The 12,460-nt window shown below is 38.2% G+C and overlaps 1 protein-coding gene across 1 annotated transcript; it reads left to right on the top strand.

Moving 5' to 3' along the window:
• The first annotated feature begins 738 nt into the window (after positions 1-738).
• Positions 739-4,266, top strand: LOC125458387 (homeobox protein Nkx-2.5-like). Its single transcript, XM_048543638.1, has 2 exons — positions 739-1,214; positions 2,750-4,266. The coding sequence occupies exons 1-2, from the start codon at positions 896-898 to the stop codon at positions 3,358-3,360; spliced, it is 930 nt and encodes a 309-aa protein (XP_048399595.1). The 5' UTR covers positions 739-895; the 3' UTR covers positions 3,361-4,266.
• Positions 4,267-12,460: the final 8,194 nt, after the last annotated feature.

Genomic DNA, 12,460 nt, shown 5'->3' with positions numbered 1-12,460 from the left:
AAGACAGCAAAGAGAAACCTTATAGTACAGGCGAAGAAGATACATTAACATGTGATACGCAGGTGATTCAAAATACGGATTCAAAAGGAGTCTGAGCCAATAATAAGCATCTTGTTACTTAGGGTAATATCAAGGCGCACTGTTGCGTACATATTCAATCCCACACAGAAGCCGACATATTCATAATCAGGGACATACACCGATATCACCATACGCATCTACACATACATTCCCGCTCAGGGACACAGACACACAAATATCCACGCTCAGCGACACAAGCCACGTATTCACACACATTTTTATAAATATGATGTCTAGTTCTCTCGGAAAGACCTCTATCAATGTAACGTGTCCTGTAATTTCTCGCATCAGTTTCTCTGTTATTTCATGAGAACACACTGGCTCACCGAAAGTAGACAAATAAAATACTCAAATGCATTTAATATTATTTTCTGCATATTTTTGTGCAAATTAAACTTGCCAAATAATAAAAAGTATTGAGTGGACGAGCAATTTTTAGGAAATGCTGGTATGAACAATATTGATCATTGGGCCATATTGGGAGTATCAGGAGAACGGTTTACTATCAGTGCACAGAGCGCAGCACCTCAGGCCAATGGCTGTTTGTATAACACGTCGGTCTCAGTGATCCAATACCGCCTCTCATCCCCCTCCCCCACTCCAAATACTGATGTCAGATTGCACCAGCACATCCCATAGCTAGATATTTTAGTCAAACTGTAGGGGAGATGAACGGCTCACCACCGAATAACTAAACTGAACATTAATTATAATTGTTTTTTGCTTATTCAGATGATCAAATATACTTCTAACTATAACCCTTGCAAGACCTCGTCTTCTGAGGACACTTTGCATGTAGTAGTTGGTTTTCAATATGTTTGCCGGTTCGACAACTTCGACACCATTCTCAGTGAAGGATATTTTAAATCTTCAGCATCATCCTGACATGGCGTCTCTTGGAGAGTCGGCGGAGTTCGATTCGCCTTCCTCCCCTGCTTCCTGTATGCTGGCACGGACCAAACAGCAGCACTTCAGTGAAACGCAATCTCTAGCGACATACAATGAGCTGCTGCCTAAACTGAATTCCTGCAAAAATCATGCCAATTATTCCAGCAGTTCATTCGGAAATAATTATTTGGAAATCGACAGCAGAGAAGCAAAAACAAGCAACGGAGCGACGGGAAAAAATAAGGGTAAAAGTAAATTTTACAAATTTTTGAACTCCTGTTACTTCATAATCAATTTATTAGTAAGTGCCGACAGTTATTGGTTTTGTAATGTCTGCCCATAACCCGATCTCTGGTAATCTCGACGAGTTCTTATGGTCCAAACTAATAAAGCGTCTGCATAAAATGGGTGAATGACTGGAATTTTTTTTAATCCAATTTAAATCAGGGAAATGAGCTAAAATGAGTTTACAATGGACAGCAGAAATAGAAAAAAAGCTGTATAATGATTTTACATAAAACGCAGCACGTTTATTTCACGAGCACCCCCCGGAAACCTTCTCATTTCAATTAAATATCTATAAACTTTCTTTGAAAATATATTAATTGGCGATTCATTCGCCGTTCAGATAACTCAATGATGTATTGTTATGGACTAAATAAATCGAAAACACAGAACCAAATAATGATCAATGTAAACAATGTAAGCATTTTGAATTCCATGTTTTGAATTATTATTCAGAGGCTTGTTCCTACTTTGGCTCTAGTTTCTATATTATTTGCAGATTTAAAGTATGGTGGAATAGACATTCGAGGGCAAAATGATTTATTTTAAAAGCCTTGAGTTGTTCTTCCCCGAATTTCTGGTTCAGCATCAATTTCTTGCCAAATTAACGGATCAGCTCACTTTTTTTTAACCTGGATTTCACTCAATTAATATTTGTTCCCAAGGTAACACTTACCTCTCCAGAATTGGATTTATTACGTTATTTTGATTTAAGCTTTCAATGCCTGATTCTGTATCTCACGGTTTTCTGTGAATAACGTTTGACGGGTTCCCGAGTTCATTATGTTAACATTCAACTTCTCAATCTGACACAGAATAGATCCGCCTTTTCTTCAAAAATATATTGTAGTTATGTTTGTTGATATATCTTTCCAATACACTTTCCATTGGGATGGAGAGAGATTTTAAAAGAGTTCGTTTTTATATATTTCCCAAAGCGGCCCAAATACTTACTTTAAGAGCTCCTCAAAACACTATTTTTGTAAACGACAAATTACAATCCTCTACTCACTGTGATTCATTTCATATCACCCTCTAAGTCTATTCACTTATTGTTGTGGTACGGCATTTATATTTAAACAATGACCTTGATATGTAGAGAATATTTTACACAGAATTTCAGTAACTCATATGGAAGAAATCGCTCAATTTAACGTGTTCCATATCCTGTCATTTTTCAACGCGCTGGTGTTGACCTTGTCAAGTGCTTTCCTCTGATCTTGTGTTAACGATTTAACCTGCATTGTCTCAAGTTAAAGTTGAAATCCTGCATCTCCAAGTGTTGGACTGTCCGGCCTTCCATTGAGATGTACGTCGATTATACCGTCAGGCTAATTGTTCTATAAACCTGGTACAGATATCAATATATCGATCAGGCTTTGTACTGTTGCTTTGGACTTTTGAGAAATCTGATTCAACGTTAGAAACGGGTTTAGCAGAAAGGTGCGGGGAATAAAGGTTTGCTTCGCACTAACGGTCTGGTTTTGCAATTTAGAATGCCGATTGATTGGAGTGAACACGGAGAAGGAAGGAGAGAAAACTGATGAAGCCGAGCGGCCCCGTCGAAGGAGAAGGAAGCCAAGAGTGCTTTTCTCCCAGGCTCAGGTCTACGAACTCGAGAGGCGGTTTAAACAGCAGAAGTACCTTTCCGCACCCGAGAGGGACCATTTAGCAAACATACTGAAGCTCACCTCCACCCAGGTCAAAATCTGGTTCCAAAATCGCAGATACAAATGTAAAAGGCAACGCCAAGATAAATCTCTGGAGATGGTTGGCCTCCCGCCTCCCAGAAGAATCGCAGTACCAGTTCTCGTTCGAGACGGGAAGCCGTGTCTGGGAGAGTCTTCATCTTATCACTCACCGTATAACATGCACCTCAGCCCTTACGCTTACGGCACTTATGCAAACTATACCAACTACAGTGGTGCAGCCTCCACTGCCAACTATGACTGTAATTATCCCAGTGTTCAAGCCATGCCCCCCTCGACGGCGGCTGGCAGCTTTATGAACATGAACTTCACCGTCAATGAGCTGAACACTGCGGTACAGACTCAAATCCACCAGAACACTGGGGTTTCCACATTGCATGGGATCAGAGCCTGGTAATGTTAGCGGTGACACTGATTAAGCACAGGGCAATATTCTCACTGAATGGTTGCTGGCACAGATCATCTGTTGTTAAAAGGCGAGAAAATGCGAGAAAGTTTCTACCCCCGGTACATGGGTCACAATTTTCTTTTTTAATGGACAACTCAGTGATACAGTCAAAGACTGTTAATTTAGCATTCATGTTAATAAAAAGAAAGTATAATTGCATCTTCGAACCAAGGAATGAACAAAGAAGATGTGAAATTATAATTTAATATACTTTCGGGGCTCTTACTTTAGTGTTCCAGACCACTTAATGAAGACCTCACCTTTATTTGATCCCCAAATGTTCTTACACATAGTAGTCTTTACTGCCCCCGTCTGAACCAAATAATGTGACTGACGACAACATCGCGAATGATGTAAAAGGACTAATGTCGGTCGTTAAAAGACTCGGGCAAATACATCTGTCATTTTAATGTCTTTTTTTCATACAACTTTCGGATTTCGTGTTTTAAAGTTGCCTTGTATTTGAGCCTGTCTTCCGTAGTGCAGTGTTAATATGATAAAGGGTGGGTGGCTCATGTAGGTCTGAAGGGCACACGTGTATCGGCAGTTTTGGTGACACCACATTGAACAGAAAAACAGAATGTTAGTAGCTCAAGCTCAGAATTCGGTAGTTACAGACCAAGTAGAACAACCGCACCTTGAAGTCATGCACTAACACTGCCCACTTACTCTAATCTCTTTATTTTATGACATTGTGCGAATTATGACGACGTTACTTAGAATCTTTTAAAATGAACAACTTGTAAGCAGTTGAGAGTGCAAATCACTTCAGTAAACGTGTACAGTAAAATGTGTGCAATCTCATTTTTTCATTTATTTCATTTTGCGCGTGGGTTATAAGAATATGTAATAATAAGGAAGTATACAGTTAACGTATCTGAATGATATTGGAATAAAATCAACGTGTTTCCATTTTATCTCTCCTATTTCATTAAAACTCGATAGATTAAGTATTAAAACGCAACGCTGCTTTCAAATCCCCAGGCAAGTTCATTTAAACGTTTAGTTTATTTTTAACCGTCTGGTTATAAAACACACACACTTTTAACCATACTAGTGCCGTACTTAATTTGAAATATCATACAGGATATAAAACCATGGACCCAGTATGATGTCGCTTTTCGTGAACTCTGCCCTAACAGTCTTATGTCGGCCGGTTCTAACCAGATAGGAAAAGCAATGGGTTTTTTTGTATTTGGTTAGCTGACTTGTTGGCGTACGAATAAATTTGTTCCGCTTTTGTTAGTACAAGTTAAATATTTCAAACCCAATTACAGCCTATTTAGAAGTGTGTTATTACAAGTAAGTGAGCACCGAAAACAAAACTGGGTACCTCTGCATGCATTGACCACCGTGACGTGACACGTTTTCACAGGAAATGCTAAATCGACATTCAGCAATATAGAATGTGTGTTTTCAATTGTCGACTGTGCTGAGCGTTCAGAATGAAGATTGAATGCTTTTGTTTTGCTTTTGAAATTAATTGGATTGAATTGTGATGATTGAATGCCCACCGAAAACGAAGTTAGAAATAAAATCTTTGCATTAGGATAGGTTCTTCCCAAATGCCAGATGTAAAATTCTTTTGATGCAACCCTAGAACGTATGCATATTCGAGAGAGATGTCATAGCACGTGCGATTGAAACCAACAGATGAGAATGTAAATGTTAAATGTACCACAAAAGCCAGAGGAGTATTGGAGAATTAAGTGTCTTAAGCGTCTGCAAAAGGCAGAGGCTCCATGTAAATTATAGCTACCCGTCTCAGGCAAATTGCTGCAGGTCGGCCCCACTTTGCAACCTAACTGCGTCAAGAATTCTGTCGTTCAAATAATAGTGTATAGGACTGAGCTGATCATGTAGACTTCAGTCGTTCCAAGAACGAAAACAGCCCATTAATTCCAACTGGACGAAGTCAGCGTTTGTACTCCACCAATGCTTCCTCCGCCCATACCTCTTATGACTTCGTCAGTATAACAATCCGTTCCTTTCTCCATCATGGCTTCATCTAGCTGTCCCCAAAGGTGTATTTGCACTATTCCCCTACATCAGTCTATTTGTTCCACATTCTAACTTTCTAAACATAGAAATTTCCATTTAATTTTTTTGGAGTTATCCTTTGTTATCACAACCATGATTCCTAATGATGGATTCTCCCAATATTTAAAAAGTGAATGCTTAACTGGCTGGAATAACCATAGTGTCAGTGTTTTATGTATCAACTGATAGGTTTAAAATGGCATTATGATATTGACAGATGCCTTTGGCATTTGTTGCATATCAAACCAAAGCTTCGTGAGACTTATGTCTGCAATAACTCTAACATGAAATCCTCAGCGGGATTTGCAATGCAATTTAAGATCAGGGTAAAGCAGTAAGCAAAATTATGATGTAAATACACCCAGTGTTAGTGTCTCTCGCAGAATGAAGCAAACCTGACTCCAGTTTTATTATTGTGCTCCTGAGATGCTGCTTGGCCTGCTGTGTTCATCCAGCTACACACTTTGTTATCTTGGATTCTCCAGCATCTGCAGTTCCCATTATCTCCAGTTTTTACATTGTCAGCTTATCAGAAAATGTCTTGTGGATATGAAATAAAATCAATAACTGTTGCAAATGGTCAGCAGGTCTTGAGGCAGCTCTGAAGGGAGATTGATGGTCTTTCACCAGAATGGGGAACACATATAAAATGGAAATTATTTTAAGCAAGTGAAATGGGTAGGGTAGAAACAGGGAAAAAACAACCAAAGGGATTAAATGGCAGAAGTGTTAGTGGTGCAGCACTAACAGAGTGGTCAATAGATGAGTAGAGAAACAATGCAGTTCTAGAGAAGATGTGAATGACTACATGTGAAGATCTGCCATCCAAATACTACAAATAGAAAAGTGAGAGTAAAACCAAAATCCTCCACAGTTTTGTCACCTTAAGCCCAGCTCAATGGATTTCCATCTCATCTTCCATTGGTTTTTCCTCTACGTGCAGTTTTTTTTAGTCAGGAGTTCTCCCACACTCAGTCAATGCCTTTACCCATTTCCAGTACTCTCCCTCCATGTGTGCCAGTCTGTGGGTCAGTCTTTCTCTATCTTGATCTATTCAGTGTGAACTGCTCACATCACGTCAGCCACCTAAATTGTCAGTATTTTCCTCCTTGTGTAACTACACACAAAGTTGGCTGAAAGACAAGAAATTAAAGGACGGAGAACAGATGTCTTAAGGATTGGAGGAAGGTATACATTGTGGTTTCCTGAGGCTAGGCACTAAGGCCATTCTTTTGCTTGATTGATATCCACGATCTAGACTTGACTGTAGAGGGCACTATTGCAAAATTTACAAAGGATACAAAACTTGGAAGTATTGTGAACTGTGAGAAGAATAGTGATAGATAATGAGGTAATTGATAAGCTGGTGGAATGGGCTGACATGTAGCCAATAAAATTTAACGCAGAGAGCTCTGAAGTGATTCCTTTTGGTAGGAAGAACAAGAAGAGCCAAGACAAAATAAAGCATACAATTCAAATGTGGTGCACAAATAGATAGAACAGAGGGAGGTGGGACCATATATAACATTAATTATTAATTGATGTTGGTAAGGCATGTTGTATAAGTGGTTAAAAGATCTACCAGACCCTGAGTTTTATAAACAAGGGTCTACAGAGCAAATATAAGGAAGTTACAGCACACTAAGGCACTTGAATTTGAGTATTGTGCCCGAAGTTCTGGTACCACACTTTTGGAAGAATATGAAGACATTACAGAGAATGCAGAAAACACTTACGAGAATGGCTCCTAAGGTGCAGGGCTTCAGTTATATAGATAAGTAAAAGAAGCTTGATCTGTTCATTTCAGAGAAGAGAAGGTAGTGAGGACATTTAAAATAAATATTCAAACTCAGAATCCAACAGGAGAATGGTTCCTGTCTGTAGAATAATCAAGAAACATATGGCACCGATTTAAAGACAAATGAAACTTCAAAGAACAACACTTTTCTGCAGCAGTGGTCACAATCTAGAATTCAGTAACTGAGAATGTAGTGGAAGCAATACAATCAAGGTTTACAAAGAACAGCTATAGGGAAAGGAAGGGAGGGGTGGAACCCAATAAGTTGCTCTTGCAGGGAGCTGGCACAAACATGGCATGCTGAATCACTTCTTTCTGTGCTATAATCATTCTTTAATTCATCAATACAAAGCTATCATATTTTCATACTGTATTAAACAAGAAATTTGATCCAAGAAAGCTCGAAAACTACTGGAGACCAAAAAATTCTGAAAAAGGAGTCAGTCATTAGAGAAGTGTGGGTCCTCGCACCTTTCCACACTTCACGATCTTGGACGTTCACCTTTAGTTGCTGATAGGAGACTTCTATTTTCAAGTTTTCCTCCTCTTGATCTGTATCCCAGAAATAATCAATCGCTCACCTCCTTCAACAAGTTCTCATGCCTCAGATTATGGTCAATCCAACCTTGCTGGATTTTCTTGGTGATATTATCTGACTAGTGAGCCAAAAATAATTAATTTATGAGTTATGTTCCTACAGCTTAAAAACCCCAAGGCTAGGCAATTGTATTAAAAAATCCTGATAGCTTTGTTATATTCCATCACAACAACTGATGGAATTTAAATTCACTTATTAAAGCTGGAATATGAAAATGCTGGTCTCAGTAATAGGGCCATGAAAGTACCATCAATTCTTATAAGAACCCACAAGGCTTATTAATGTTCTTTATTTCCAACTAAGTTACCTACTTTAAAATTATTTCAGGCTGACCTTACCAGCTATGACAATCTAATGGAGGAATAAAGACAAACAATATGGCAACAAAAGCATCATTGATCCTTGAGTACTAGCAATTCAAACAAAATCCATGAAATTTTTAATCAAGAAAGAAAAATAAGAAAGGATGTGGAGTTTAGTAAAACAGATTAATATTGGGAAATTGAAAATGTTTATTCGTGTGAAGAGGCTATTCAGACTATCCTTATTGTTTGAGTTCTCTGCAAGAGTAACTCCACTACTCCCACTCCCCAACCATAATCCTGCAAATCTTCTCTCCTTTTCAGGTATTATCCAATTACTTTAGAATGCCCATATTGTATTTGTCTTAACTACACTCTCCGATAGCGCATTCCATATCCTATTCACTATGTCAATACAATAGACTTTACTTATTGGTTGCACTGGCTTTCACTTTACACCAGTATCTTGTGGTTCTTTAGTTGTCCACCAATGGGAACACAAATGAAGTGAAAACTTGAGTATTAATTATGAAATTAAAACAAGTTTCAAAATGACATTATAAATAAAGTACGACCATAAGACCAGAAGAAATATACACCTTGAGCCGGGTCTGCTATTCAAAAAAGTCATGGCTGATCTGAAATTCCTCATTCCCACTTCCTTGCATTATCTCCCATAACACTTGATTCCCCTACTGATCAAGAATCAATCTATCCCAGCTTTAAATATACACAAGGACTCAGCCCATACAGCTTTCTGTAGCAAAGAGTTCCAAAAACTCACAATCCTCTGAGAGAAGAAATTCCTCCTCAACTCAGACTTAAATAGGCATTCCTTTATTGTAAGACTATGTCCTCTGGTCCTAGACTCACCCATGACGAAAAATCATATCATTTCTTAATAAGTGGTCAAAAATTCACACTGTAGGGGTTCTAAGATTCTATGAAAATAGCTTACAGTGCTCCAGATGTGGTCTCACCAGCAGTATCTTGTACAGTTACAGTAAGACTTCCCTTCTTTTATATTCCCTGCCTGAATTGAAATAAGGGCCAATATTCCATTAGCCTTCCTGATTACCTGCTGTGCCTGTGTACTGGATTCATATTTTGTGTGCACAAGTACCCTTGAGCCCATTTGTGTTGCAGCTTTCTGCAGTTTTTCTCCATTTAATTAATACTCTGTTCTTTTTTCTCCCTTCCAAACTGAACAGTTTCACATTTTCCCATATTATACTCAATTTGCCAACTTTCTGCCCACTAACTGACCTATTAATATCTCATTGTTTGTAATGTATCCCTCTCACAATGTGTTTTTCTACCTATTTTTGTATTATCTGCAAATTTGGCTGCAGTACATTTGTTTCCTTTATCCACCTGCTCCAAAGTCTGAAGTCACTAAAAGACTAAATTTGAATGTCTATGTCGCATTTTGCAGGCTACGATCCGTATGCATTATGAGAGGAAGATGTGAATTTGTCTGTATTTAGCATTTGTTACAAAGATGTACAAAACCTTGTAAAACCACAAAAAGTTAGAGAAGCACCTTTCAACATATTTCCTTTCAATGTTGATTTCTGACCTTGACTAGTGTCCAGTTTAAAATCTTATAAAATTCATTAGTTAACTCCCATGAAAGTTTCAGATTTCACAACAATCACACTACAACTAAATTGCAGAGTTTGCTAACTTCTATGCAAGCAAGTTTTGTTGTGGTATCTTTAAGGTGTGTCATGTGCATTGAGTGAGGATTGTTCAGCTAAGTGTTCTAGTTGGAGAACCAGACAAATGCACTAAGAAAACAACAAACATTGTAAATCAGGTACTATCAAACATCCCTCGAATTGCTGATGACTGTCTCTGGATGAAGGGAAACAGAGTGCTTCGAACATCAGTGACTCCTGCCTATCAGGCTGGTTGTAGCTCAGATCAATAAATGACAAGAGGAACAACCAAATGTCGCTCAAGGGCATACTCTGGCATCTTTTCAGTCTCAGATGAAGTCTGGAGCCAATCTGCACCTGAAGCATCGAGACCTTCCTTTATAAATGTACAGGCCTCTGGGTGGTCCAGTAGGTTAAATGAAATTTACATTTCACTGGTCATGTTGCAGAGGCAACTGTTTACATTTTGTGAAACAAATAAAAAATAAGGATGATAATGACCTGAAATCAAGTGAAAAAAATTAGGTATATTTTACTTCTCCTTTCTCTGAATTATTTTTAAAAATTTCTGATATGTTCAAAGAATTAAACTGGAAAATCTTCTGCGTCTACGATTTAGAGAACATAATTCCAGAATAAATATAGAGAGGTAAAGTTTCCACTTTAGTCTCAATCAATGATCCAGACATAAATTGTGTCCAAAAATGTATTAGTTTTGATAAATGTTTCCCTTTGCAAGTTTTAAATCAAATGGATTTGTATATTGCTAAGCATAAAATATGCAATGAATCAGCACAGTTGGGCAACAATTTAGAACATCAACATTAAAAATATCTTTAAACAAAAATATCTTTAAAAATGGTAATAGTGAGATTTAAATGGGATAGCTTAAAATTGGTTCATCGCCAAAACATCATATTTGAGATCAGTGTCTAGTCCATCAATGCAATTGTGAAGAAATGAAATGACTTTTGGAAAACTATGCAAAACATTTCCAAGGAAAAGATATTCCCATTGATGTAAGGTCAAGAGCAAGAAGGGATAAGATTTAAGGTAATTTGCAAAAGAATCAATGGAGACATAAGGAGAAACTTTTTCAAACAGCAAGTGAAGAGATTTGGAATGCATTGCCTGAGAGTAAGATTTAGGCTGGTTCAATCAAAACGTTCAAGAGGGATTTGGATTATTATCTGAAAGGGAAAAATATGCAGGGCTGCAGGGAGAAAGCACAGGAATGAAACAAGATAAATTGCTCCTTTGGACTGCTGGAGAAGGTAGAAAGGGCCAAATAGCCTTCTGAGCTGTGCCTGCTTAAACCAAATTACTTCTTTTTACAGAAAGAAGCTGAAGATTACAATTTCTCTGTGTTGCAGTGCATGTAGAGCGGGGCAGGCTGCACATGTTTAGACTAGCTTTCAGTCCTGTCTTCAGGCAGCTGCAGACAGCCGTGTGACTATAATGGCACATAAAACACAACCACAGGACAGATGTATTGGGTAATAACTAAGTTCACAAGACTAGGAGTATTCTGCAGCAAAAGAATTTGTGCCTAGCCAAATAAGGCTGATAGAAACCCAGGGAACCATTACATACAACAAAATGTTGACATAAGGGCTCAGGAGAAACATTAGGCACCATACCAAGCAATTGGTGTATAGAAGATCCTGGGAACTATTAATAATTCAGTGCACCTGCAAGTGTGGGTGTAGGAAGGCCAAAAGCGGAATTCTTAGTGCACCTGAGAAATGCTGGAGCATGGTGAAATCCCAGCTGTGGTATCATCTCAGTGAAGCTAGCTATCTCTGAAAGTGCTGGAGATACTATCAGGACATGAACAGGCAATGAGACAGTCCATGATAGAATCACATTTGAGGAGGTTTCTAAGCTATAATTTCAAAGCAGAAGAATTAGAGCCCCATGTATAGGAGACATAGTTTTAATGAGGCTCGGTGACTCAGTATCACTTTTGTCTGGATTGGTTGCTGCAAAAATCTGAGGGATATCTCTTGACCCCATGTCCTGTTTGATATGCTTGGTGGGGTGATTGACCATGGTTTGCCAATTAACTTATATGTACCTCATGTTAGTTCTGAATGTTAGAAATAATTTGTATATATAATATAGACTTTTTTTTGTTTTCAAAACTTGATTCTTGTAGCTTCGCTCCCTCAGTAAGAACATGGGATCTGAAACAAAAGCCGCTGAAATTCTGAAACAAAAACAAGAAGTACAGGAGAAACTCAGAAGCCCTGGCAGCATTTGTGGAGAAAGATGTAGAGTAAACACTTCAAGTCTAATTTCATTCTTCTTTGAAAATGCAAATGCAGTTCAAAAAGTAATGGGATTTATTCTGTAGAAAAGCTTTTGATTTTATTCTTCTGGGGAAGAGCAAATAGAACAGAAGGGAAGTATGGGGGATGTTTGGATGATATGCAACAGGTGCTGGAGAATATAGGTAAAGGGAGTGGTAACAGTTGTCAAGAAGTCATATAGTTCCAGAATAGGTGTTCCTAGTAGGTATTAATAGCAAAATATAGGTTAGTTCTGATGAAAGAAAAACCAAGAAAGCCAGACAGTAAAAGGCTGGGGAAACAAAATGATTTGGCAGTGAATGTTGATTCCAGAAGGTTGTAAGCTGCCTAAGCATAAA

The sequence above is a fragment of the Stegostoma tigrinum genome, chromosome 13 (genome assembly GCF_030684315.1).
Source record: "Stegostoma tigrinum isolate sSteTig4 chromosome 13, sSteTig4.hap1, whole genome shotgun sequence".
In the NCBI taxonomy this organism is placed as follows: domain Eukaryota; kingdom Metazoa; phylum Chordata; class Chondrichthyes; order Orectolobiformes; family Stegostomatidae; genus Stegostoma; species Stegostoma tigrinum.
The sequence above is the reverse complement of the archived record's forward strand: the minus strand, read 5'-3'. Positions and strand labels throughout refer to the sequence as shown.

Bases quoted from the DNA above. Each gene is read 5' to 3' on its own strand.
- LOC125458387 (XM_048543638.1), top strand. From the start codon at position 896: ATGTTTGCCGGTTCGACAACTTCGACACCATTCTCAGTGAAGGATATT. The intron at 1,215-2,749 runs GTAAAAGTAAAT...TTTGCAATTTAG, and splicing joins AGCGACGGGAAAAAATAAGG to AATGCCGATTGATTGGAGTG.